Below are 26,781 nucleotides of genomic sequence, written 5' to 3'. Positions count from 1 at the left end.
TTGATGTCCACATCGATGCCCTGGGGTTGAAGTGTTCCGAGGTGGAAGATGAGGCGTTCTTCCTCCAGGCGTCGGGTGGTGAGGGAGTGGCGGTGGAGGAGGCCCAGGACCTGCATGTCCTCGGCAGAGTAGGAGGGGGTGTTGAAATGTTCGGCCACGGGGCGGTGTGGTTGATTGGTGTGGGTGTCCCAGAGATGTTCCCTGAAGCGCTCTGCGAGAAGGAGTCCAGTCTCCTCAATGTAAAGGAGACCACATCGGGAGCAACGGATTCAATAAATGACATTGGGGGATGTGCAGGTAAAACTCTGATAGATGTGGAAGGCTCCTTTGGGGGCTCCAGTGTGTCAATCTCCCTTCTCATCTATCCACTCCACCCTCCTCTCCGACCTATCACCTTTACCCCTAGTGGAAGGAAGTTTCTCAAAATGGAGAACAGTGTCCAGTGGTGTTCCACAGGTCTGTGTGTGCTGGGACTACTATTGTTTGCGATATACATAAATGATCTGGAGGAAGGTATAGGTGGTCTGATTAGCAAGTTTGCAGATGACACTAAGATTGGTGGAGTAACAGATCGTGAAGGGGACTGTCAGAGAATACAGCAAAATATAGATAGATTGGAGAGTTAGGCAGAGAAATGACAAATGTGAGGTGACGCATTTTGGAAGATACAATTCAAGAGCAAACTATACAGTAACTGGAAAAGCCCTAGAGAAAATTAATGTACAGGGAGATCTGGGTGTTCAGGTCCATTGTACCCTGAAGGTGGCAATGCAGGTCGATGGAGTGGTCAAAAAGGCAGATGGTAAGCTTTCCTTCAATGAATGAGGTATTAAGTACAAGAGTTGGGAGGTCATGTTACAGTTGTATAGGACTTTAGTTCGGCCACATTTGGAATACTGCGTACACTTCTGGTCACCACGTTACCAAAAGGATGTGGATGCTTTGGAGAAGGTGCAGAGGAGGTTCACCAGGATGTTGCCTGGTATGGAGGGCGCTAGTTATGAAGAGAGGTTGAGTAGATTAGGATTATTTTCATTAGAAAGTTGAGGGGAGACCTGATTGAGGTCTACAAAATCATGAGAGGTATAGACAGGGTGGATAGCAAGAAGCTTTTTCGCCCAGAGTGTGGGACTCGATTACTAGGGATCATGAGTTCAAGGTGAGAGGGAAAAAGTTTAAAGGAGATGTGTGGAATGTTCTTTATGCAGAAGGTACTGGGTGCCTGGAACGCGTTGCCAGTGGAGATGGTACAGGTGGGCACAATAGCGTCATTTAGGATGTATCTAGACAGATATATGAATGGACAGGGAGCAGAGGGATACATATCCTTAGAAAATAGGGACAGGTTTAGATAGAGGATCTGGATCGGCGCAGGCTTGGAGGGCCGAAGGGCCTGTTCCCGTGCTGCAGCTTTCTTTGTTACAAACTATTCTGTGACTCTATGGCATCCTAATGCTGAAATAGAAACTAGCTGCAAAACCACACTTAATCCAATTAAAGGCTTTTCTCCCTAATGCCTCCTTATTACATGCAGACATTTTTTCATCTGATGAACTTTAAAGATAAATTTAGATTTCTGAGGAGCCACACAGACAGACGGCCTCTTAGGCTCAAGTACAGAAGGCACATTGAGCAGGTAGCGAAACCAGGTGAGACAGGACAGTGTAGAGACACTAGAGATGAGAAGGCCTCCATGGAGTCTTAGAAAAGCAGGAAGGAAGTGGACAGATTACAGGAATGCCACTTTAGAGGACCTGACCTAATGGCAGAAGGCGGAGCTGTGAGTGATGAAGCTGTTGGCAGTATGTGTAGCTGCTGCGTACACAGACTGATTCCTGAAATGGCAGGAGAGACATATGAAGGCTGGATAGGTCAGAATTATAATCACTCGAGTTTAGATGAATTGTAGGGGTGGGTGGTTCTCTCAGATTCTAACCGGGACTAGACAGAGTAAAGGCAGGAGGGATTCTCCCCGATGACTGGGAAGTCCAGAACCAAGGGACACAGTCTAAAAATACACAGCAAGCCATTTAGGAATGAGATGAGGAGAAATTTCTTGTCCCAGCAAGCGGTGAGCCTGGGAATGCTCTGCCATACAAAGCAGTTGAGATCAGAACATTGAATGTTTTCAAGGAGTTAGATATCGTTATTGGGGCTAAAGGGATCTAAAAGGTGTGGGGAGGAAACAGGAACATGGAGAGTGAGTTGGATGATCAGCCATGTTTGAAGGGTCAAATGGCCTCCTCCCTCCTCCTATATTCTATGTTTCTATGTAACAGATGGCATTTGAAATAACCATAGTCCCAGAAACCCACGGGCTGCACGGACATTAGGGAGAGGTGACTGGAGGAGAGTTCAACCTGAAGGTCACGATGCCTTAAGCAAGGGGTAGGGTTGAGAAGGCAGAGCTTTTCATGGTGACCTCAACTAGTGTGGGAACTGAACTCACGCTGTTGGTATCACTGTGCATCACAACCCAGCCATCCATTCAATGGAATCAAGGAGGAGAACATACTGCCATAGAACCACACAGCACAGAAAGCAGGAAGTCATCAGGGGAGTTTAACAAGAAATGAAGAGTCTTGAAGGTCTTCCCTACTGTTGACCGTAGCAGTCAGTGCAGGGATCAGCAAGCGACAGTGTGGGAGTGACTGTCTCGGCATTTTACACTGACCTTGGTGATTGGAAGGGGAGAAGGTCAACTCTACATCCCAACATTCTGCATGAAGCTTATACTCTCACACCAGCGGTTCTAGCCTAGCCCGAATGGGGAATGCTGCTGCAAACTGGCAGCTATGTGGCAGCATGGTACAGTGTGTGATGCCACGGACAATAACCAAAGACTTGGCCTCAGATAGGCGTGGCACAAAGGAGCTGAGGATCCAGACGGGAAACAGTCGTCCAACATTAAGAAGTGATCGGGGAAAACTAGTTTGCTTTCTCCTGCTTACCATAGCCAAACAGAACGTACAGCGTGCCTCCTCCAGACACATAGGCCTTTGGACCAATCAGCTTGCCCTCACCGGTGACATTGTAAGAAACTGACTGGCCAATCAGGGCCCCTGTTGCTCCTGACACGAACACAAAGGAGATGTCGCGAAGCCGACTGGTCTGAAACAGAAACAAATTTGTTAGAATCACCTGCAGCAAGGCTTGGATTATTCACTGGTGATTGTACTCCTCCCTCCCATCGGAGTGAACTCACCTCCTTCTCAGTGAGCTGCATTGTGTGACTGGAACAGGAATCCAACCCCCAGGATTAGTAACCCAGAGAACGTGACTTCGAATCCCTGAGAACTGAACTTATAGTTTTAAAAATATGACGTTAGTGAAGGAGACGACGAAGCTGTCAGAAAGACTGAATGGGTTCACTCACACCCTTTACAACAGGAATCTTTCCCTGTCACCTGGTCAGGCTCTAAAGGCACTTCAGTCCCATATTAGTGTGAACGCTCTGTCTGGGATATCCCCTTCTGGATTGGAATCCTTACTTCCAAACCAGACTGGATGAAAAGTCACTTGCTTGCCTGCAATGGAGTTTATCAGCTGAATGTCCAGGCCAAAAAAAAATCCTCTGAGCTGAAGGAACTCAATTCAGTGCAGCAGTCACATGGGCAGCAGTGGAGTGGGTCAGTGCTGAGACTGTGCCCCTTCTGCAGTGGGAGCTGACTTCGTTTGAGAGGGGAGCAGCGGTGAGTAGGTAAAAGGGTCAGCAGCCAACAGCCAGAACAGATTTTAGCTCCTCTAACTTTTCCCAGCTAGCTATTAAGATGATCGAGTTAGAACCTTCTGAAACCTCTAATTGAGACCTGGATACATTTTCAGAGGTTTCCACACACCAGAATTGCTCACTGGAATATTCAACTTCCCGAGCAACTCCCGGCTGCGTTGGGATGTCCGAAGCACCACTCCAGTCTCAGCTTCAACAACTATCTTCTTAGATTAGATGAGATTACTTACAGTGTGGAAACAGGCCCTTCGGCCCAATAAATCCACACTGACCCGCTGAAGCGCAACCCACCCAGACCCATTCCCCTACATTTACCCCTTCGCCTAACACTACAGGTAATTTAGCATGGCCAATTCACCTGACCCACACATCTTTGGACTGTGGGAGGAAACCGGAGCACCCGGAGGAAACCCACGCAGACACGGGGAGAACGTGCAAACTCCACACAGTGGGTCACCTGAGGCGGGAATTGAACCCGGGTCTCTGGTGCTGTGAGGCAGCAGTGCTAACCACTGTGCCGCCCACTGGGCCAGAATGACAAGAATGGCAAGTGGAGCAAGTTTCTAAAGCATAGTTAGAGCCTATGGAGGGGGGGGAAAAGAATATCAGTTAAAAACAGGTAAACACTATAAGATCCCCTAGTTGCTTCAGTGAAGCTACAACACATCCAAGGTGTCACAACAGTGGGGTTCAGAGAGTTAATAGTTCCAAATTAATTTACTGACATAAGGGAGAATGTTCTGATTGGATGGTCACTGAGTAATATTACTGACACAATAGTTTAGTGAACTCAGGAGATATATATGTGCACTGTTTCATTCTACAAATAAATGTCCCCCTCCAATTGCAGACAGGCTGTGGAATCTTCTTTCACCCATTGGCTACCGGGTTTATAACAGAGAGCAGCAGTATTCTTGAGGGACCGATAGGAGGATGTACCTTAAATACCCATCATGTTATGCTCACCCGGATACTGAAAAGCAGGAAATTGTTGTTGCATGCACCTGCAGGAAACACGGCATCTTTTGCTCGATTGTTGTTACAGCTGTTATATTATCAGCGCATTTCATATGGACAACAGATCACAGTATTAACAGCAGGCAGGTTTACCCGAATCTGGGAGCACCCTCGCAGTCTGCATAAATACTTGGCACAAGTTGGGATAGGAGATTATATGACCCGAACAGGCACAGTGTGAACACAACTCTGATCACCAAAGGCCAGAGATGATGGGAAAGGATGCCATTTTTATCCTCACTTTAACCCAAATGCAAGTAAACCATCTCAGGGTGATGAGTGGGCTCACAGTTTGAGAAAGTGACATCAGGAAGATGATAAACTAGGATAGTGCAGAACTAAAGATGATGTATTTACCATATCCCTTCTCGATATTCTAAAACATCTGACGGGCCATTTGTGAAGTGACATCGTGGTTAATATTGTGCATATATATGCATGCAGGAAAATCCCAGAAACAACCAGGGTAACTGCTCAGCAGGTCTGCTCTATCTTTGGACAGGATGCTGGCTCAGGCAGTGAGAGAACTCCCTGCTCTGTTTATGTCCACCAGAACCAGGTTTAATATCTCCCCCCAAAGATGGGACACGACTGACAACCTCACACCCCTTCAGGACAGCACACGATTGTCAGCGATTGTCAGTAAATTTCTACTGAGGCTTTTCGCTTTAACTTACAGAAGGAAGGCAAACAAGTAGGAGAGCTCCCACATTGAATTTGCTCAAGGGGTGTCCAAATGCTGGAATGGGGATTGACCCCCAGAGTATTCTGACTCAGAGGCAAGAGCAGTACCACTGAACCAAGCCAGCACTTACTAGGCATGAAGGGTGATTACCACCCTAACTGCGGAGGATGCCATCCTCTGGCTATTTCACTGGGAGCTCTGCAGTTGTGTCAATCGAAGGCTGAGTGTTGGTCCATACCAGTACAGCAGGTCTGCTCCCAAGCAGCAAGTCTGTGAATCCATCACCGTCTACGTCTGGAAGCAACACTGCTGGGGCGGCTGGAATCTGATGGGACCGGTACATGCTCTTCATTTCCCACAGGCTACTTCCTGGAAAATAACAAATCTGATTACCTAAAAGAGAATGATTGCTCTGCAATATCACTGTCACAGACAGAGTGCTCTGTAACACAGTGCCCAGCCAGAGAGAGTGTGTTTTGTAAACAAGAGAGTCTGGACAAAGAGACAGAGCCCTGAAATAACACAAGGTACCATCATAGATAGAAACCTCTGTAACACAGTGCCCTATGGAGGTCGTCGACACGTGCATGATCCAAAGCAAACATGTTACGCAGTTTGAGGGGAACTGGCTCAGAGTCATTGAGCAAAAGACAAGCTGTAGACACTGCAACACATTGGGTGCAGGACAAGTGGTCTGAATACTTTGTTGCAGGAAGTGGTCAGACTCCCCAAGGATTGGGTAACCTGACTTGGTCCATGGTCAGGGACTGTGGTGGGTATACTGTACGCAAGGTGGGTAACCCAGGAAGAGCCTGAGCCTTGCCATCATCTAAGAGATCGGGAATTCTAGCAAGCTCCGTGCAGGTCAGCAGGGTAGATGAGCAAACTGACCATGGCATGGTGATCCAAGAGGTCTCCAGACTGGGTGGAGTTAATTGGAAATGTTGTAGTTGTATGGAGACGGTACAGTTAGGAGGATAGAAACAGCTCTCATTAGCCAAGAGTTAGATCCCAGAAGGCTGTGTTACTCGCAGTTTTCATGTCTACAGGGTACCAAAGGCATAGGTCAGACTAGTAAAGAGGGAGTATGAAAAGCTAGGGGCTAAGTTAGAAAGCAAAACTTCCACGATAATAATGCCTGGATTATTTTCAGAGCTAGAACACTGGGGAAAGTGGAAGTTGTAACACTGAGGTAGTATTCACCTGAATAGTGCTAGGACTAGTGTTCTGTGAGTTGCATTAGTAGAAATAGCTTTAAACTAAATTGTTTAAGTGAGGGAACCTATGATAAAATATAGGGAAAGGACAAGGTAAGGCAGCAAAATTTCAGTTAGGATAACGATACCATGACAGAAAGGGACAGAGTGCATAAAGAGTGTCCCAGCAAGTAAAGGTAGACATTGCTTAGTAGGTACAGAATTTAAACATTGCTCATGGCCATCAGACCTTAAATATTGTTAAAAGGACACACCAAGTCAATGCTTTTCATCTTGTACCCTTCAGGACATCTGATTTGGAAAGGGAACATCAATTTATACAGAAGTAGTTGTAAGATAACAAACACTGGATTCTAATGTTCAACAGAACATGGCATTTTGGAAAAAAGGAACGTAGGAAAAGTTGGAGGGGTAGCTCTATTAATTAAGAATGGCAAGTAGGCAATAGTGAGAGCTTGTCTCAGTGTTAAGTTGCAAGGTACAGAATCAGTTGGGATAGTGAAGAAATAGCAAAGAGGTCAGTGTGGAAATAATTTATAGGCCGCTACTGTAAGCACAAGGTAAGACAGGGTAACAGGAGTAAATAATGGGGCTTGTGAGAAAGGTATGGCAATAATCATAGGTGATTTTAAATCAATATATGTTTTGAAGAAATCAGATTGACAAATTTAGAAGTGCTTTCAGGACAGAGTCGAAGAGAATACTGAGACGCAGGCTACTGGATGAGACAGGATTGACGTTCGCAAGGAGGAGGTGTTAGCAATTCTGGAAAATGTGAAAATAGATAACTCCCCTGAGCTGGATGGGATTTATCCTACGATTCTCTGGGAAGCCAGGGAGGAGATTGCAGAACCTTTGGCTTTGACCTTTATGTCAACATTGTCTACAGGAATAATGCCAGAAGACTGGAGTATAGCAAATGTTGTCCCTTTTTTTAAAGAAGGTGAGTAATGATAGACCAGTGAGCCTTACTTTGGTTGTGGGTAAAGTGTTGGAAGAGGTTTTAAGAAATAGGATTTATAATCATCTCGAGAGGAATAAGTTGATTAGGGATAGTCAAGACGGTTTTGTGAACCATTGGTTGTGCCTCACAAACCTTACTGAGTTCTTTGAGATGGTGATCAAACAGGTGGATGAGGGTAAGCCAGTTGATATAGTGCATATGGATTTCAGTAAGGAGTTTGATAGGCTATTGCACAAAATACAGAGGCATGGGATTGAAGGAGATTTCGTGGTTTGGATCAGAAGTTGGCTAGCTGAAAGAAGAGAGGGTGGTGGTTAATGGGAAATGTTCATCCTGGAACGTCGAATTCTCTATTCCTGAGATGCTGCCTAACCTGCTGTGCTTTGACCAGCAACACATTTGCAGCAATGTTCATCCTGGAGTTCAGTTACTACTGGTGTACTGCAAGGATCTGTTTTGGGGCCACTGCTGTTTGCCATTTTCACAAATGACCTGGATGTGGGCGTAGAAGGATGGATTAGTAAATTCGCAGATGACACTAAGGTCAGTGGAGTTAGTGCCGAAGGACGTTGCAGGTTACAAAGCAACATAGATAAGCAGCAGAGCTGGGCTGAGAGGTGGCAAGTGGAGTTTAATGTGGAAAAGCGCGAGGTGATTCACTTTGGAAGGAGCAACAGGAATAAAGAGTACTGGGTGAGTGGTAAGATTCTTGCTAGTGTAGAGGAGCAGAGAAATCTCAGCATCCTTGTACATAGATCCTTAAAAGTTGCCACCCAGCTTGATAGGGTTGCTAAGAAGGCATACAGTGTGTTAGCTTTGATTGGTAGAGGGATTGTATTTTGGAGCCATGAGGCCATGCTGCAGCTGTACAAAGGTCTGGTGCAGCCACACTAGGGGTATTCTGGTCACCGCCTTATAGGAAGGATGTGGAAGCTTTGGAAAGGGTTCAGAGGAGATTTACTAGGATGTTGCCTGGTATGGAGGAAGGTCTTATGAGGAAAGGGTGAGGGACTTGAGGCTGTTTTCTTTAGATAGAAGGGGGTTGAGAGGTGATTTAATGGAGACTTATAAGATAATCAGAGGGTTAGATAGGGTGGACAGTGAGAGCCTTTTTCCTCAGATGCTGATGGCCAGCATGAGGTGACATAGCTTTAAATTGAGGGGTGATAGATATAGGACAGATGTCAGAGGTAGTTTCTTTACTCAGTGTGGTTAGGGTGTGGAATGCCCTGCCTGCAACTGTAGTAGATTTGCCAACTTCAAAGACATTTAAATGATCATTGGATAAAGATATGGATGAAAATGGAATAGTGTAGGATAGATAGGCTTCGGATTGGTTCCACAGGTCAGTGCAACATCAAGGGCCGAAGGGCCTGTACTGTGCTGTAATGTTCTAGGACAGCTTCTAAGATCAATAAGTTCTAAAGCAAACCAGAAAGCAAGCTGTTCTAGATTTGGTAATGCTCGATGAGACATAAGTGGGCATATTTTTCAGTTGAGAGAAAAAAAATATAAAAAAAAGACATGAGGCAATTTTTTTTCAAACAGAGTGGTTCGCACTTGGAGTGAACTTTCAGAGGAGATGGTGGATGCGGGTACAATTACAACGTTAAAAGCCAATTGGATAAGCACACGAATAAGAAATGTTTGGAGGGATATGGACCAAGCGCAGGCAGGTGGGACGAGTTTAGTTTGGGATTATGGTCAGCATAGACTGGTTGGACCAAAGGATCTGTTTCTGTGCTGTATGACTCTGAGACAGGAATAACTTATGACCTGATAGTAAAGTCATTGGCACATACCAGGCATCGTAGTTTAGTTTGTGGGAGAGAAGTGAGTCTAAGATTAGGGTTTTAAACTTGTATAACAGCGATTATGAAGTTTTAAAGACTGAGCTAGCTAATGTGAACTGAATATGTAAGTTAAGTGATAGATCAATAGCAATATAGTTGTAGACATTTAAACAGACATTTCATAACACACAGGAAAGATGCATTTAACTGAGGTAGAAAGATTCTCAGGGAAGGATGGTTCATTATTAGCTAACAAGAAAGTTAAAGATACCATTGAATTGGAAAAGCATAGAATTCAAAACAGCTGTTGAAAAAAAATTGACCAGAATGTTTAAAACAGCAAAGAATAACCAAAATACAATAAGACAGACTTTACAGTATGGAAGCAAATGGGCTAGAAATTAAAAACTCAGAGACTGTGTTCCTACAGGAATTTAAAAAGGAAAATAAAAGTGAATATTGGTACTCTAGAGGGTATATTTAGGAATTCTTCAGTATAGAAGGCCGTACATATATTGTGGAATGAGATTTGGATTGCAGAAAGGAATGGACATTGCTGGATTGCAAAGGGCTATCATGTGACTACTTGGATTTGGAAAGTCGAAGTGTTTCATTAGATGTTTACAAAAAAAACTAGTGACTTTGATCAGCAAAGCTTTTAAAGAGAAATAGGGGTTTTATTGCTTTAATTGTTGAGAAAACAGATCTGAAAATCCCTAATAAATCTATGCTGCCATCATCTAGCAACAGCCTCTGGAGTGAGGTAATGGGGATTTTATTTTAGTTCACACATATTAAGTTGTGAGCAGTTACAGTAGGGGTTTATAAGGGCAAGCTGTGCTCTCTCAGTCCGGAACCATCAGCGTTTGGGCTGAAAGTAGTACGCTATATCTTCTGGGGTTCTGAGGAAGGGTGACTGGACCTGAAACATTAACTCGGATTTCTCTCCACAAAATCTGGCAGACCTGCTGAGCTTTTTCAGCAGTTTCTGTTTTTGTTTCTGATTAAAGCATTCACAGTTCTTTTGTTTTATACTCTCTATATCTTTCTCAGTAAGGTAGTTTGAAAAAAAACCTTAATGAAATTTTTTTCAAGTATCAGCATCTCTGTTTCTTGGCTGAATCTGAAACCTTGTTGGAAGATTTTCCATTATTCTGCAACTGTTCGCAATCAGACCTCATCAAAAGGAACTGAGAGAGGTCAACCTATTTTTGATATCGGAATTCACCACTTGACCTACTGGAATGTTTGTTTTTTTTTACCCCTTGTACCTCTCCTTTTTTTCTCCACCTGTAATAGCTCTGCAGAATTATGAATGTGGGAGTGTATTTGGGATTAAAGGGACACATGGTTTAACTTACATTCTAAGAGCAAATTACTGCAGATGCTGGAATCTGTACTTAAAACAAACAATGCTAGAGATCACAGTGGGTCAGACAGCATCCATGGAGAGAAAATAAGCGAACATTTTGCGTCTGAAGAATCAAGCAGACTCTAAACGTTAACTTGCTCTCTTTCCATAGATGCTGCCTGATCCAGTGATTTCCAGGACATTTTGCTTCTAATTCACATAGTAGCTAGTTAAAACCACCTTGCCACTTGTTTGCAGAATAAGTTTGCCAATGATAAAGGTGTTAATTTTGAGTTTATTGAAAGGCCTGGTGGAACTCCATTTCTTTTTAGGTAACATTAGGAAAGAGAAAGAAATGGACTGTTTTGGTGACTGAATAAAATACTTACACTTTTGTACAGCTTGGTTTTCAGTCCTCTGCTCCTGCTAGAGTCTCGTGAGTGTGCTGACAACATGGGTCACAAAATGTTATTACACAGGTGCAGAGAGAGTGATTAGGTTGGCAAATGGTATTGCAAAGGGAGTGGAACGTATCACCAGGGAGGGTTTGCTACAGTTATCCAAAGCATTAGTGAGACTACATCCAGCTGTCCTGTGTACAGTTTAGGTCTCCTTATTTAAGAATGTATATGATTGTGTCAGAAGCAGTATAGAAAAAGTTCAGATTCCTTGGATGAAAGCGGGGAGGGGGTTGGACAGGACGAATTTTTATCCATGCAGGTTTTAAAAGAATAACAAATGCTCTTGTTGAAACATATGAGGAGGACTGATGCTAGAAGGATGCTTCCACTTACGGGAGAGACTAGAATGACAGGTCACAGTGTTAAAATAAGGGATTGAAGACAAAACTGAGGTAAAAAGGTTTATTTCAATAATTCTCTTCCTAAGATTGTGGAGGAGGCAGGATCAGAGAGTGTTTTTAAGGCAGAGTTAAATAGATATTGACTAACGAGTCAAGGGGATTGTGGATATGCAGGAAAATAGATTTGAGGCCACACTTGGATCAGCCATGATGCTATCAAACAATAGGCCAGACTTGAGATGCCAAAAGGTGTATTCTTCCTCTTAATTTGTAGGTGCGTAGAGTGCGCTCTTTAACATGGAAACTGAAAGAACTGCAGATGCCGTTAAACAGAAACAAGCTCAGCAGGTCTTGCAACGTTTGTGGAGATCTCTCAAACCAGACCACTGAGCTTTTCCAGCAATTTCTTTAACATAGAGCACTGCTGTAGAGATGTAAAACGGTAGTGACAAATCTCAGGTCCTGGCATTCCATGGGACTGAGAGCCGGTTAATTGCACAGCCACCTTCAATAAAAAGAAAGCTTGCGAAGATTCTGATATATCACACGGCATTGAGGACAGGTCCCCAGAATGTCACTGTTGGAAGATGCTGTACCTGAGCTGCTGTTAATGACCTTCAACATGTGACTGATTCCGATCAGGAGGCAGACAGAACCCGGCCCTCCGAGATAGCCGATGCCGCACTGGATAAATTTCAGTCGCTCTGGAGCCAGGGATGTCCACATTACGCTGCCATCAACCCCAGATAACACTGCTACCGACGTGTGAAGTTTCAACGCAGCTGCAAAAAAAGCAAAAGCCATGAGACAATCCACCGTATCACCTGCATCCCGAGTTACCAGCTCCTCCACTATATACATGAAGCACCGTTCTGCGAGCTTCCCATTTCTCTGGCTGTCTCTTGGTTCCAGTCCCTCTCCTGGAGTTGCCAATTATCAGGTGTCAGCCCGTGTAACAACAGCTAGCAGTCTGTTCCACCACCAGGAAGGGAAAAGCTGGCCTTGCAACTACTTGCCCTGTGAGCCCAATGGCCAGGAATATCCAGCCACCAGTAGGAGCAATTGGGAACAGGAAACGCAGATGAACCAACCAATTTTGAGGATCAGGCCATCTGTCCTGCTGCACTTGACACCTGTTATTAGGCAAACAGAATGACTGCAGATACTGGAAACCAGATTCTGGATCAGTGGTGCTGGAAGAGCACAGCAGTTCAGGCAGCATCCAAGGAGCAGCAAAATTGACATTTAGGGCAAAAGCCCTTCATCAGGAATAAAGGCAGTGAGCCTGAAGCGTGGAGAGATAAGCTAGAGGAGGGTGGGGATGGGGAGAAAGTAGCATAGAGAACAATGGGTGAGTTGGGGAGGGGATGAAGGTGATAGGTCAGGGAGGAGGGTGGAGTGGATAGGTGGAAAAGAAGATAGGCAGGTAGGACAAGTCTTGGAGTCAGTGCTGAGCTGGAAGTTTGGAACTAGGGTGAGGTGGGGGAAGGGGAAATGAGGAAACTGTTGAAGCCCACATTGATGCCCTGGGGTTGAAGTGTTCCAAGGCGGAAGATGAGGCGTTCTTCCTCCAGGCGTCTGGTGGTGAGGGAGCGGCGGTGAAAGAGGCCCAGGACCTCCATGTCCTCGGCAGAGTGGGAAGGGGGAGTTGAAATGTTGGGCCACGGGGCGGTGTGGTTGATTGGTGCGGGTGTCCCGGAGATGTTCCCTAAAGCGCTCTGCTAGGAGGCGTCCAGTCTTCCCAATGTAGAGGAGACCACATCGGGAGCAACGGATGCAATAAATGATATTAGTGGATGTGCGGGTCAGCAAATGTGGCTGTGGTAGCGAATTTGTTTCAGGACATGGTTGAAGAGCTTCAGGGCAGAGGAAATGCAGCACATGGTGCTCCTTGGATGCTGCCTGAACTGCTGTGCTCTTCCAGCACCACTAATCCAAAACCCGTTATTAGGCAGCTTCTCTAGAAAGTGGTTTTAGTTAGTGGCTCAAGAAGGCAATTTTCAGTGGCCAACCAATACTGATTTTGATCATTTTTTAAAAAAATCAAACATTTAACATTTTTTACAGAATGGTTTTCTTAACAAGCTTAAAATGTTACATCATGGGGTAAACCCTCCTGCTTAATTTAAACCAGCAACACAGAAAAGATTTATCCTGCGCAGTAATCTGTCAAAATTCGAGGCTAAATTATTAAGTAAGAATTAATAACTTTATTCTTTAAAGTCTAACAGAGAATAATTAACTAACTACTACTTACAACTCCTTCCTCTAACCTACCTTTTACTTTCCCTTCTATAATACTAGTCTGATAAAACCCCTGATTAGGATTTATCAAAATTCAAATTTCAAAACCAGCCAGCAGTCGAATCTTTTCTTTACATCTTCCTCTGTCTTCTTTTCTTCTTAGGGATTTCTGTTTCACAGGACACTGATCATAAAGGTATCTTTAAGAGAGCTATTTTTCAGGCACAAGCTGGTGGCTTGGCAGTTCTCCTCCAACTGTTGAATGCTTCCCGGTCTTATACCTCACAGCATCAGATTGTTTCATGGTTTTTAATATTGTCAATATACTAAATTCAAAACTTGATTAGAGGTTGGTATTTTTGGGGGTATAATTTAAACTGATTGGCCTAATTCAATTTTTTTTTGTCTCTAGGCAACCAGCTACCCTAGTTGCGGGAACGAAAGGTTACATTATATCTTGTTCAGAACACTTGGTGCTGTCAGGCAGCTCTGCTAGCTTCTGAAAGGTACAATACATCCACATCTTCAAAATAAAGTGTGGAGTTTTGTTTTTGCTAATTTGCCTCGCTTTTACAGATCACGGAGGGATTTTCCAGCTCTCTTTGACTGCAGTGTTGAAACACCTGTTTGTCACAGGTCATCTTCTTCCCAATGGAGGCCATTATGGTCCTCTTTACTGTCTTCATGTCAGAGAACCATACAGACTCTGGCTCAGCTCATTCAACTTAAACAAACACGATTCGACTGGTCAGCTACCAGACAGACAACTGACTATCACCAAACCCATACAACAGCTGGCATTTTCATACTGCCCTTAATGTAATAAAAATACTCAAGATACTCACAAGAATGTTATTAAACAGCCACAGAAAGAGATATCAGGGCAGATGACCAAGATCTTGGTCAAAGGTTTTAAGGTGATAGGGGGAGAGAGATAGAGACAAGTTCAGGGGTGGTATTCCAGAGTCCGCTGAAAGCAGAGCCACCAATGTGAGCAACTAAAACTGGGAAGTGCAAGAGACCCGAATTAGAGGAGCTCAGAGACCTTGAATTCCTATAGGGCTGGAGGAGATTACCGAAAAGGAAAGGGACTGACCTCAGAGAAATAGGGTGGAGGATTTTAAATTTTAATTGGAGGCGTTGTCAGTCCAGACCCAATGAATGTGCAAACGGAGGGTGGAAAAATACATGGTGCGAGTTAGGACACAGCCATTGGAGTTTTGGATGAGTGCATGTTGATGTTGATTGGAAGATGGGGGTCTGGTCTGGAGAACAAAGGACTAATCAATCGGAGGTAATAAATGCAGGAATAGGGCTTTCAGTAGCAGATGAGTTGTGGCAGTGGGTAATATAATGGAGGTAGAAGTGGGGGATCTTGGAGAAAAGAACAATACGAACAGTGCAGATGGGCTGGCTCAGCTTCAGGCAGTTACCAAGGATGGAAACGGCAGTCAGGGAACAAGAGTTTACGGCAGGACAAAGGCAATGGCTTCAGCGTTTAGTTGCAATCATATGATTTATCTGAACAAACTATTAGGAGATACACCAGGGACAGAGTTACTAAGGTACTGGACAACATATGGAGGGGGACAGCATCACCAAGAGACTGAGATACACACCCAGGGGGAGGGGGAGTTGTGTTACTGAGATATTGAGAGACACAGTGGAATTCCTTATAGAAAGCTGTAACCAAAGCCTGCCTTTATGATATGAAAAGGAGTTAAATGTAGGATCCTTGGCTGGTACAGAACAGACACCTTCTGTCGTTTACAATGTTGAGTGTACATTATTATGGAATAAAGCAACTTTAATTGATGCAGTGAAAGTGATTGACAAAACACTGTGGAATCCTGAAACAAAAACAGAAATTACTGGCAAAATATAACTGGCCTTACAACATCGGTCAGAACAAAGCAAAGTTCATGTCTGGAGTGTTCTTCATCTGAACAGATAGCAGGTCGGGGAAACAGGTATGTATGCTGAAGACAAGGTTGGTGGTGGTAGTGAGTGGTTGGTGTAAGGACTTAAGTGAAGATGGAGCTGAGTAAGTGAGTGAGTGAGACTATTCTTTAAGCTTGCACTGAGGCTTGCTGGTGGTAGGAGGTACAGGCAGGTGTTAACACTTTCTGCGACTGCATGGGAAGGTGCCTTGGGTGTGTGGGAAGTGTTGGGAATGGAGAAGGGATGTACCAGGGGGTCCTAGAGGGAACAGTCCCTGCTGACAAGGGAGGGAAGGCAAATGCATATCTGGTTGTGCTATCCTGTTGGAGGTGATGGAAATGGTGGTCTACAATCCTTTTCATGAAAAGGCTGGTGGGTGGTGAGTGAGGACCATTGGGATCCTATCATTGTTGTGGGAGAGGAAAGTGGAGTGAGGGCATAAGTCTAGGAAATGGGTTGGACACAGCGAAGGGCCCTGGGCTTTGCCAGCGACTTCTGTTTTTGTTACAGATCTCCCGCATCCAGTCTTCTTTGTTTGACTGTTGTGGATTCCTGTCCAGGTAGTCACCATACTGTCACAACTGCAGCAAATACTCCATCCAGCTACCTGGTGGCCTGAGGCCTCCTCTCTGGTCCTGGACTTTCCCGGTGGAACTGAACGAAATAATTACATCAGAAACTTGGTCATCATTAACATCCCAAAGCGTCATCACTGGAGGGAAACCTAAAGGAGAGAGAATCCTGGATGAACAGGACAGACACAGAAATACATCTAGAACGAGCAAAGGCCTCTTGGCACATGGAGCAGGGGTCGATTTATTTAAAAATGGACAAGCTTTTTGGGATCTTCTGCCTATTCTTATGCTCTTAGGCAGCAGTGACCATCTCTCAGTTGCCTGCTGCAGCTTCTTCTCGATGTGGGCAGAGAGACCTGTCCTACTCAAAGTCAATACAAAGACTTGAGGGTTGAAACTAATCTGGTTCACTGATAGAGAACTCGGCTTCCTGTGCGCTCAACCTGGTTTTCTCATACCAACTCTCAGCAGCCGGTCAGGGAACATGGAAACCGAAATAGGTAATTTAGGCCTTTGGCGTCTGTGTGGCCAATCAGTGAGAATGTGCAGCCTAACCCCACATGATGGTCTTTGCCCCATGCTCATTTAGTGCCAGATATTTCTCCTGGGTCCTGTAGACTTTGCTCCTCTCCTGGTGTTCCCCTGATTTCTGCTCTCCTATGGTGTGTCTCTCATTGCACCTGACCTCCTGATTGCCCTGCAATCTAAAACATCACTTCACCAGGGAACCCAGGGACACAGCATTCAGGCCAGCAAAGACCGTGCCCCAAAAAAAAGCCTTCCATTTTAAAGAAAATCAACCAGCAAGCTGATGATGATGTAAGTGTTCATAATAAGGGTCTCATCGGTTCGGAAGACTGCAAACTAGACAGAGCTATAGCAAATCGATGGCATCTAGAGTTCTTAAAGGGGAGGCACAACTTTCAATGTCTGTGGTGATCATCTGGCTCAGATTTAGCATGAAATATGCAATCACTGGGCACAAGTCAGGGCGTTTCCCATTTGTTCAGAAGACAAGCTGTATTTGCTCAGTTAGGATGTTTAGAGCTCAATCTGGAAGCCACAGGATCACATAATATGGAAGTAGGCCATTCAGCCTCCTGTATCAGTGCTGGCTCTGGCAAAGCACTGCACTTCTGCTCTTAACCCACGTCCCTGCAATTTACTTTCTTTTCAAATATTCATCTAATTCTGTTTGCAATTTATTACTGAAGCTGCTCCCACCGCCCTTTCGGCATCTCATTCCAGATTAGAGAAAACCCATCTTCTAGATTAGATTACATTCAGTGTGGAAACAGGCCCTTCGGCCCAACAAGTCCACACCAACCCATCAAAGCGCACCCACCCAGACCCATTCCCCTACATTTACCCCTTATCTAACACTACGGGCAATTTAGCATGGCCAATTCACCGGACCCGCACATCTTTGGACTGTGGGAGGAAACCGGAGCACACGGAGGAAACCCACACAGACACGGGGAGAATGTGTAAACTCCACACAGTCAGTCGCCTGAGGCAGGAATTGAACCCGGGTCTCTGGCGCTGTGAGGCAGCAGTGCTAACCACTGTGCCGCCCACTCTCTGGTCCTTTTGCCAATCACGTTACATCTGTGGTCTCTGGATATCAACTCTCCTTCCAGTTTTCCTTCTTTACTTTGTCAAAAAAGTCCATAATTTGGTTGACCTCTCCCTTTCAACTTTCTTTGCACTAAGGAGAGCTTCTCTAGTTTCTCTGGAGAGCAGTAATCCCTCGCCCCTCACTAAACGACTTGATATAACGACCTGTTGGGTTCCCAGAAACATAGGATGCACATGAAGCCATTTGGCCTATGTATCTTTGCCAGCACAAAAACAACTTGTTGAAAATTTAAAATGCAACAAGGGTTTCTGCTTCTACCACGTTTTCACGTAGTGAGCTCAGACTCTGGCTCTCAGGTTGAAGAGATTTCACAACCCTCTACAGATTTCCATATTTTGTGACTACACTCCTTCAAACCACCTTGAAATGTTTTACTATGTTAAAAAGTATGATATAAATGCAAGTTATTGTTGAATTAGCAAAGAGTTACACATTTTGTGCGAAGGATTTGGTGCTAATCTGAAATGCTATAAATCTCGTGCTTGATGTTTTATTGCCATGGTCTATTCTTAAGTGTAATAAATCAGATGGGCAGTTTATAACCTGAGTAACCTGTCTGAATGTGAGAGTCTGCAAATAGGAGGGGTCAGAGGTCTGGTGTCAATTAATCGGAGTGTGTTTTGGTGACAAAGAGACTTCTGCAGCGCACCACAGGAACTGTTGCTTTACACTGCAAAACAAATCTTGTAAAATGTTACATTTGTTATCTTACTTGTACACTTTCAGAAGAGATGCTGAGTGCAGGGCAATGCATTGCTGATAAATTGCAGTAGTGCTTATTCCTAGCCCGTTCCCAATCTATTATCAGCTATTGGTTCTGGTAGATGTCATTATCAAGGCTGGAGAGAGTTTGGAAGAGATTTGCCAGGATGTTACTGGGAATAGAGGTTTTGAGTTATAGGGAGAAGCTGGATAGGCTGGGACCTTTTCACTGGAGGGTAGGAGGTTGAGGGTTGACCTTACAGAGGTTTATAAAATCGTGAGGGGTCTAGGTAAGGTGACTGGCAGGTGTCTTTTCCCTAGGATGGGGGATTTCAAGACTAGGAGTGGCAGGGAGGCTCAGTGGTTAGCACTGCTGCCTCACAGCACTGAGGATCCGGGTTCAATTCCAGCCTCAGGTGACTGCGTGTGGGGTTTGCACATTCTCCCAGTGTCTGTGTGGGGTGGCTCCAGTTTCCTTCCACAATCCGAAAACGTGCAGGTTAGATGGATTGGCCGTGCTTAATTACTCATAGTGATCAGGGATGTGTAGGTTAGGTGGACTAGCCATAGGAAATGCAGAGTTGCAGGGATAGAGTCCAGGGGTGTGCCTGGGTGTGATGCTGTTCTGAGAGTCAGTGGGGACTTGTTGGGTGGAATGGCCTGTTTCCACACTGGAGAGATTCAGTGATTCAATGATTTTTAAGATGAGAGGAGAAAGATTTTAAAAAGACATGAGGTAATTCTTTTTAAAACCACACAGTTTGTGTGCGGAATAAACATTCAGAGGAAGTGATGGATTCAGGTACAGTTACAACGTTTAAAGACATTTAAATAAGTAAATGAATTGGAAAGGTTTGGGTGGAGGTTGGGGGCAGTGGATGTGGGCCAGGATGGGAAGGTTTAGTTTTGGATTTTGGTTGTCTTGGACTGGTTGGACCGAAGGATCTGTTTCCGTGCTGTGATTCGACGTGAGTGGGGGAGGTGTCTGTTCACTCAAAACACTGGCTCTGTGACAACCGGAAGAAGCATTCAAGAGGGCAATTGACAATTAGATTACATTAGGTTAGTTACAGTGTGGAAACAGGCCCTTAGGCCCAACAAGTCCACACCGACCCTCCGAAGCGCAACCCACCCAGACCTATTCACCTACATTTACCCCTTCACCTAAGACTACGAGCAATTTAGCTCAGCAAATTCACCTAACCTGCACATTTTTTGTGCTCGGAGGAAACCCACGCAGACACGGGGAGAATGTGCAAACTCCACACAGTCAGTCGCCTGAGGCGGGAATTGAACCCAGGTCTCTGGCGCTGTGAGGCAGCAGTGCTAACCACTGTGCCACCGTGCCGCCCGACAATCACATAGTAATAGTGTGCAAGGGTATGGGGAGAAAGCAAGAGAGTGACACCAGGTAATGGCTGTTTTAGGAACCAGTACAGACTCAATGGGCTGAATAGCCTCCTTTTGCACCTTATCGGTTCTGTTAAATCTTAGGAAAGCTGCAAAGGCAAATTGTCCTTCAGTCAGAGCAATTTCCTTGCCTTTGAGTGAGTCTTTTTTGGTTGTTCTCAGCCTGACTGCACAGGAACAACTGCAGTCAGATGTCAGCCAGTGTAGTCTCCACTGCAGAATGGTGAAAGGTAATGAGAAATGTTAGGGCTCCCCTATGCCTAAACTTCACTCAGCATCTCCTAAATATGGACTGGGCAAATGTCAGCAATTCTCTCTGGCTGAATCACTAGGTGTAGTACTGGTCCTCCCTTCCCAATACTCTATGACACGAGGCATGGCTGCCATTGCATTTCCACTAGCTGAGCTCTGCTCACTGGCTGCTTGGCCTAGGCTGCGGTTCCACGAGGTCATCAGCGGCTGGCTCCTCGGACACGGGATGAAGAAAGCGCAGGCCAGAACAAGGACCATGGCCAAAGCCAGGGTGAGCAGGAAGGCAGCTGTCCGCAGGCAAGGGACGAGTGAGGTTCTGGCTTTAACGGTAAACTCGTCGGAGACCTCAGTTGCATGGACCTCCGTGGAGCTAGGCTCGTCCAGTCGCCGTTGTTTCATTTTCAATGTGTGCATTTCAACTGCGGCATCAATATCTCCATCACACGCAGCCTCGACGCTGCCCTCAGTCTGGACGTTGCCATTTTTCTGGTAGCTGAGATCGCTATCATCCTCGCTGTCATCACTGTCAGCTTGCCGGAGTGGATCATATTCCCCCAGATCGTGAATCTTTTTCCCTGGAAAGTAAAGAGTTGTTGAAAACGATGTTCACCAATGTTGCCCTCACTTCTCACTACTCTAACTCTATGTGAGCAGGATTCTGTGTTCTTCTTTTAGTCACCCAGCCCTGCAAACATCGTTCCCTACCCACATTGAGTTAGTGGATTTCCATCCAGGCATCTCCCAAACCCTATTGGATGTGGCAAGAAAAGCTCTGTAGAATACCCAACTCTGCACCAGTCCCTTCCAATCCAGTTACATGGGACTTTGGAGGGGGAAGTAGGCCATTCAGCCCTTTGAATCCGCTCCACCATTCAACAAGGCCATGGCTGACGAGGTTGCGGTCTCAGCCTCACTTCCCTGCGTGCCAACTGTCCTCAACTCCATTAGCTAGCAAAAAGCTGTTTAACTCACCCTCAAATGAAGTTGAAAGATCCAGCCTCCATTACTGTTTGGAGAGAAGAATTCCACACATAGATGATTGAGAGAAAGGAAAATCTAATCCCTGACTTAAAAGGGAGGCGCTTTATTCTTGAATCATATTTTCCATAATGTACACAAGGACTCCTAATCTCTATAACATACACAAGGACTGCTGCTTGCCATGATATAATACAGACTGCTATTCTCCCCAATACATGGAGAAACTGCTTTTCTCTATAATACACAGGAATTTTGATTCTCTATAGCATACAGAGGGGCTATTATTCTCTGTAACATGAAAGACAGAGAGAGAGAAAGAAAGAAAGAGAGAGAGAAAGAAAAAGAGAGAGAAAGAAAGAAAGAGAGAAAGAGAGAGAAGAAAGACAGAGAGAGAAAAAGAAAGAAAGAGAGAAAAAGAAAGAAAGGGGGAGAGAGAGAGAGAGAGAGAGAGAGAAAGAAAGAGAAAGAAAAGAAAGAGAGAGAGCGCAAGAGAGACAGCAATTCTCCATTCTCCATAATATTGTTGGTAAAACACACCTGGCTCACTAATGTCCTTTAGGGAAGGAAACCTGCCATTCTCGCCTAGCCTGGACTACATGTGACTCCAGACACACTGCATTGTGGTTAATTCCAAACTGCCCTCTGGGCAATTAGAGCAATAAATAGTGGACCACACAGTGATGCCCACAAAAAGGTGGCATCCAAGTCCACAGTAATGGGGGAAACAAATAGAATGTTGGTCTTTATTTCAAAGGGAATGGAGTATAAAAGTAGGAAGGTTTCGCTGAAACTGTGCAACCAATAATTAGTTGGTAAATTGCAAACAGTTTTGGTTCCCTAATCTAAGGAAAGATATATTGATGTTAGAGGCAGTCCACAGAAGGTTTGCTGGGCTGAGGGACTGCCTTATGAAGAGATATTGAATAGACTGGGCTGGTTCTTGTTGAAGTTTAGAAGAATGAGATGTGACCTTAAAGAAATATAGAACATTCTTTGGGGACTTGACAGGGTAGCTGCAGAAAGGTTGTTTTCCCTTGGGGAAGACTGTAGAACCAGTGGGCATCAACTCAGAAACAAGAGGGTCACACATTTAAAACAAAGAGGAGGAGGAATTTCTTCTCTCAGGGGTTAGTGTATCTGTGGAATTCTTTAGAGCAGAGAGTTGATGATGCTGGATCAATAAGGATATTCGAGGCTGAGATTGGCAGGTTTTTTAATCATTAAGGGAATCGAGCATTATGGGGAAAAGACTGGAAAGTGGTGTTGCACATTATCAAATCAGCCAAAATCTCATTGCATGGTGAAGACCCGATGGGCTGAATGGCTCATTTCTGCTGCTGTCTCTTATGGGCTGTATAGAAGACATCACAAGTCCTCCATCAACAGGGTATAAAACATTTATTTTTGAGGGCTAATTTGTAATTTTCATTGGGCGACCTTTCATTTTGATTCCTTTTTTAAAAAAGATGATACAGTCACTTAACAACATGACCTAGCGTGTTTGTGTTAACTTCAAGGACATTTAGACTGCACAGAAACAGAATTTGAAGAAAACATCAATGTCTTCAATAATTATCAAACTCAATTAAAATTAAAACCACAACACAGAAGTAAAGCACTAATTTTTGAGACATCACAGTATTTAACTTGGCAAATGGTAACAACTTTTTTCCCCAAAATAAAATGTCATCCTTTTGTGCACAAAAAGCCATAACCCTAAAGACACCTTTCAGATTGGTGAGTTCACAGTTGGTGTGTTTCTAGAGTCAGAGTCATAGAGATGTACAGCTTACATCGTCACAAAGATGGTATATTTTAGCCAGGCATTTTTAAGTCATCTTGGATTTGAATTTAACAACGAGCAGAGAATTCATTTCAACATCCACAATGTTCAGTACTGAACATATGCAGCATTAAGTTCTCTTACAGACTCCCTTGTGAGCACACTATCTCCCTCCCACTTCTGGGAGCTCCTTTACAGGTCTCCTAATGCCCCATACCCCACTATAGCTCCCTCACTGACTTTCTGCTGCCCTCCCTCCAGCATCTTTGCAACCTCTGTGCTGCACCCCAGCTCCCTTGTGGCCTTTCTGTATCCACTTCATCCCCTTGCTGTCTCCTACATCCAAATACTTCCTAAATAAAGTTGCCTGCCTTTTTTTTAATTCATTCCTAGGATGAGGCGTCAGTGGCCAGGCCAGCATTTATTGCGCATCCCTAATTGCCCAGAGGCTAAGTAAGAGTTAACCATAATGCTGTGGGTCTGGAGTCACATGTAGGCCAGATCAGGTAAGGATGGCGGTTTCCTTCTCTTAAGGACATGAATGAACCAGATGGGGTTTTCCAATTCTTACTTCCAAATTTTACTGATTTCAAATTACACCATCTACTGTGGCGGATCCCCTGAACATTACCTGGATCTCTGGATTAACAGTCCAGCAATAATACCAATAGGTAATTGCATCCCACTGCCTCCACCAGAATATCAGCTCCCAACTCTCTGCAATTTCTGAGAAGATTTGTAGCTCAGGTTGAGGTTCAGGTTATAAGTTTGCTTGCTGAGCTGGAAGGTTTGTTTTCAGATATTTTATCACGATGCTCGGCAACATCATCAGTGAGCCTCCGTGAAGCGCTGGTGGTATGCCCACTTTCAATTTGGGTGTCTTGGTCTCTTAAGGGTGGGTGATTTCCTGTTCTTTTTCTCAGGAGTTGGTAAATGGGGTCCAAATTGGTGTGTTTATCGATGGAGTTTCGGTTTTCTAGGAATTCCCAGGCGTGTCTCTGTTTAGGTAAAAACAATGACTGCAGATGCTGGATTCCTGATGAAGGGCTTTTGCCCGAAACGTCGACTTTCCTGCTCCATGGATGCTGCCTGACCTGCTGTGCTTTTCCAGCACCACTCTAATCCAGAATCTCGTGTCCCTGTTCAGCCTGTCCTAGGATGAATGTGTTATCCTAGTCAAAGGGGTGTCCTTCTTTGTCTGTGTGTAAGGATACTAGTGATAGTGGGTGGCTAGTTGGTGTTCATGTATCCTGGTGTCTGGTTTTCTGCTTTTGTCCGATGTAGTGTTTTTGTTACAGTCCTTGCATGGTATTTTGTAAATGACATTCGTTTTGCTGGTTGTTTGTATAGGGTCCTTTACATTCATCAGCCACTGTTTCAGTGTGTTGATAGGTTTGTGGGCTACCGTAATGCCAAGAGGTCCGAGTAGTCTAGTTGTCATGTCAGAGATGTCTTTGATGTACGGTAATATGGGGGGGGGGAATAGAATGACAAGGCAGCAATGGAGGAGCAGGAGAGTTGACATTTCAAGCATAAGCTCTTCATCAGGAATGATGAGGTGGCCCAAGGGGGCTGAGAGATAAAGGAAGGGTGGTGAGGCTGGGGGCAGGAAGGTAGATGGGAATACGATAGGTAGATAAAGATGGGGGTGAAGGTGATAGGTGGGAAGGAAGATGGACAGTGCTGAGTTGGAAGGGTGGATCTGAAGTTGGGGGGGGGGAAACAAGGAAATTGGTGAAATCTACATTGATGGGGATGGGGTTGGAGAGTCCTGAGGGGAGTGGGTGCAGGTTTTGTACTTGCAGTAGCAAGGGAAGGTGCTGGGAGTGGAGGGTGGATTGGTGTGGGGCGTGGTCCTAATAAGAGTCATAGAGAGAATGGCCTCTGTGGAAATCAGATAGCAGTGGGAAGGGAAATATGCCCCAGTGGTGGGGTTTGTTTATGGGTGGTGGAAATGGTAGAGGATATTGAGCTTATATACCACCATCATTACTGAAACTAGCATTCAATTCAAAATTTCATTAATTGAATTAAAATGTGGGATTTGGTGACTAACCCGAGGCTGAAAATGTATTGCTGGAAAAGCGCAGCAGGTCAGGCAGCATCCAAGGAGCAGGAGAATCGATGTTTTGGGCATAAGCCCTTCATCAGGAATTCCTGAAGGGCTCATGCCCGAAACGTCGATAAAATTCCTGAAGAAAGGCTCATGCCCGAAATGTCGAATTTCCTGTTCCTTGGATGCTGCCTGACCTCCTGCGCTTTTCCAGTATCACATTTTCAGCTCTGATCTCCAGCATCTGCAGTCCTCACTTTCTCCTCGAAGTGACTAACCCGAGGCTCAGGACCACTCCTTCCTCTGCTCTATGTAGTGAGCTATAATGTTGCTATTAAGAATGTTGTGGGGAGCAAGTGACCTTCAGAAGAGACTGGAATATCATTAAAAGTGTGACACGTTTATATAGCTTCTGTTCTCACTGCAGCATTACACAGCAGGAGTACTATCGCAAAACCGCTAATCTAGAGACTTTGGTAATATTCTGGTAAACATCTGGAAATAGAGGAGTCTCACGGTGATTACAAAACCCTTGTTGATTGGGGGTGGGGTGGGGTGGGGTGTGGAGTGTGGGTGGGATAGGGGGGTGGTGGGTGAGGGCAGGGTGGTGGGTGGTGGGTGAGGGCGAGGTTGGGGGTGAGGAGGAGTGGAGTGTGGATGGGATAGGGGGTGGTGGGTGAGGGCAGGGTGGGGGGTGAGGGCAGGGTGGGGGGTGAGGGGGGTGGAGGTGAGGGTGGGGTGAGGAGGAGTGGAGTGTGGATGGGATAGGGGGTGGTGGGTGGTGTGTGAGGGCGGGGTGGGGGTGAGGGCAGGGTGGAGTGGGGGTGGGATGAGGGGGAGGGGTAGTTGGGGGGGGGGTGGGGGGCTTTGTGGGAACATTTGGTTCCATATTGTCCTTTCGGGGCGGAAACTGCCATCCTTAGCTGGCCTGCTCTCCCTGACCCCAGACCCACAGCGATGTGGCGGAGTTCTCAGCAATAAAGGCTGGCTCATAAATACTGACCTGGCCACTGACGCACACATTCCGTGAATTAATTATTTTTTTTAAAAAGTATAACATAAAATAGACTGCAAGAATAAATCTCTCCGCCTGAGTAGATATGACGCGGTTTATGGGTTCAGGTAAACATATGTCACCTCCCCTGACCATGACATTATCATTGAAGCTGCGCTCACCTGGAAGCTTCAGCGCCCGCGACAGAGCCGCCGCCATCTTGGCCCGCCGCCGCCGCGCATGCGTGGAGCCCCGCAAAGCCTCTTGGGAGTTGTAGTCCTGGCTGCGGTCAAACCGATTTGAAAACGAACCGAGCCACGGCCTTTGTTCGAAAAAAAAGCAATTGGAATTGCCGCCCGGATCAATATATCTGATCGCACCCTTTACGTGCAATCCGAATGTCTTCCAGTCCCCATGGGTTTACCCCTTCCGTTCTCCACTGGAGCGGTCGGTCAGTCCGGACCGATTTCCTGTTGCACCCTGTGGCTTGCCGGGGAGTCACATTCAACCGCGGGACGAGCGAAACACATCGAGGCGACGAACGGTCCCCCCCGCCCCACTCCCCTACCCTACCCTACCTTACGCGGAGCGCGGCTTTCCGAAGTTGTGGAGGGCAAGCCGGCGGCCAACGAGTGAGTGTCCCTGTGC

At 45.4% G+C, this 26,781-nt stretch overlaps 2 protein-coding genes across 4 annotated transcripts in view; one reads left to right on the top strand and one right to left on the bottom strand.

The window, feature by feature from the left end:
• fam234b (family with sequence similarity 234 member B) overlaps window positions 1-26,384 on the bottom strand; it is a 60,745-nt gene extending 34,361 nt beyond the window's left edge. For all 3 annotated transcript variants that reach the window (XM_060849600.1, XM_060849602.1, XM_060849601.1), the window contains exons 1-6: window positions 26,316-26,384; window positions 20,487-20,897; window positions 16,352-16,468; window positions 12,156-12,341; window positions 5,671-5,801; window positions 2,952-3,111 (exon numbers count right to left, since the gene is read on the bottom strand). In XM_060849600.1, the coding sequence (XP_060705583.1) occupies window positions 2,952-3,111; window positions 5,671-5,801; window positions 12,156-12,341; window positions 16,352-16,468; window positions 20,487-20,897; window positions 26,316-26,352 (1,042 nt within the window). In that variant the 5' untranslated portion in view covers window positions 26,353-26,384. The remainder of the gene's footprint in view (window positions 1-2,951; window positions 3,112-5,670; window positions 5,802-12,155; window positions 12,342-16,351; window positions 16,469-20,486; window positions 20,898-26,315) is intronic.
• A 276-nt stretch (window positions 26,385-26,660) lies between these two features.
• The window catches only part of ddx59 (DEAD (Asp-Glu-Ala-Asp) box polypeptide 59), a 28,086-nt gene continuing 27,965 nt past the window's right edge, over window positions 26,661-26,781 (top strand). The window contains exon 1 of the mRNA XM_060849562.1: window positions 26,661-26,765. The gene's annotated coding sequence lies outside the window, so the exon portion shown is untranslated. The remainder of the gene's footprint in view (window positions 26,766-26,781) is intronic.

The sequence above is a fragment of the Hemiscyllium ocellatum genome, chromosome 33 (genome assembly GCF_020745735.1).
Source record: "Hemiscyllium ocellatum isolate sHemOce1 chromosome 33, sHemOce1.pat.X.cur, whole genome shotgun sequence".
NCBI classification, from domain to species: Eukaryota; Metazoa; Chordata; class Chondrichthyes; order Orectolobiformes; family Hemiscylliidae; genus Hemiscyllium; species Hemiscyllium ocellatum.
The sequence above is the reverse complement of the archived record's forward strand: the minus strand, read 5'-3'. Positions and strand labels throughout refer to the sequence as shown.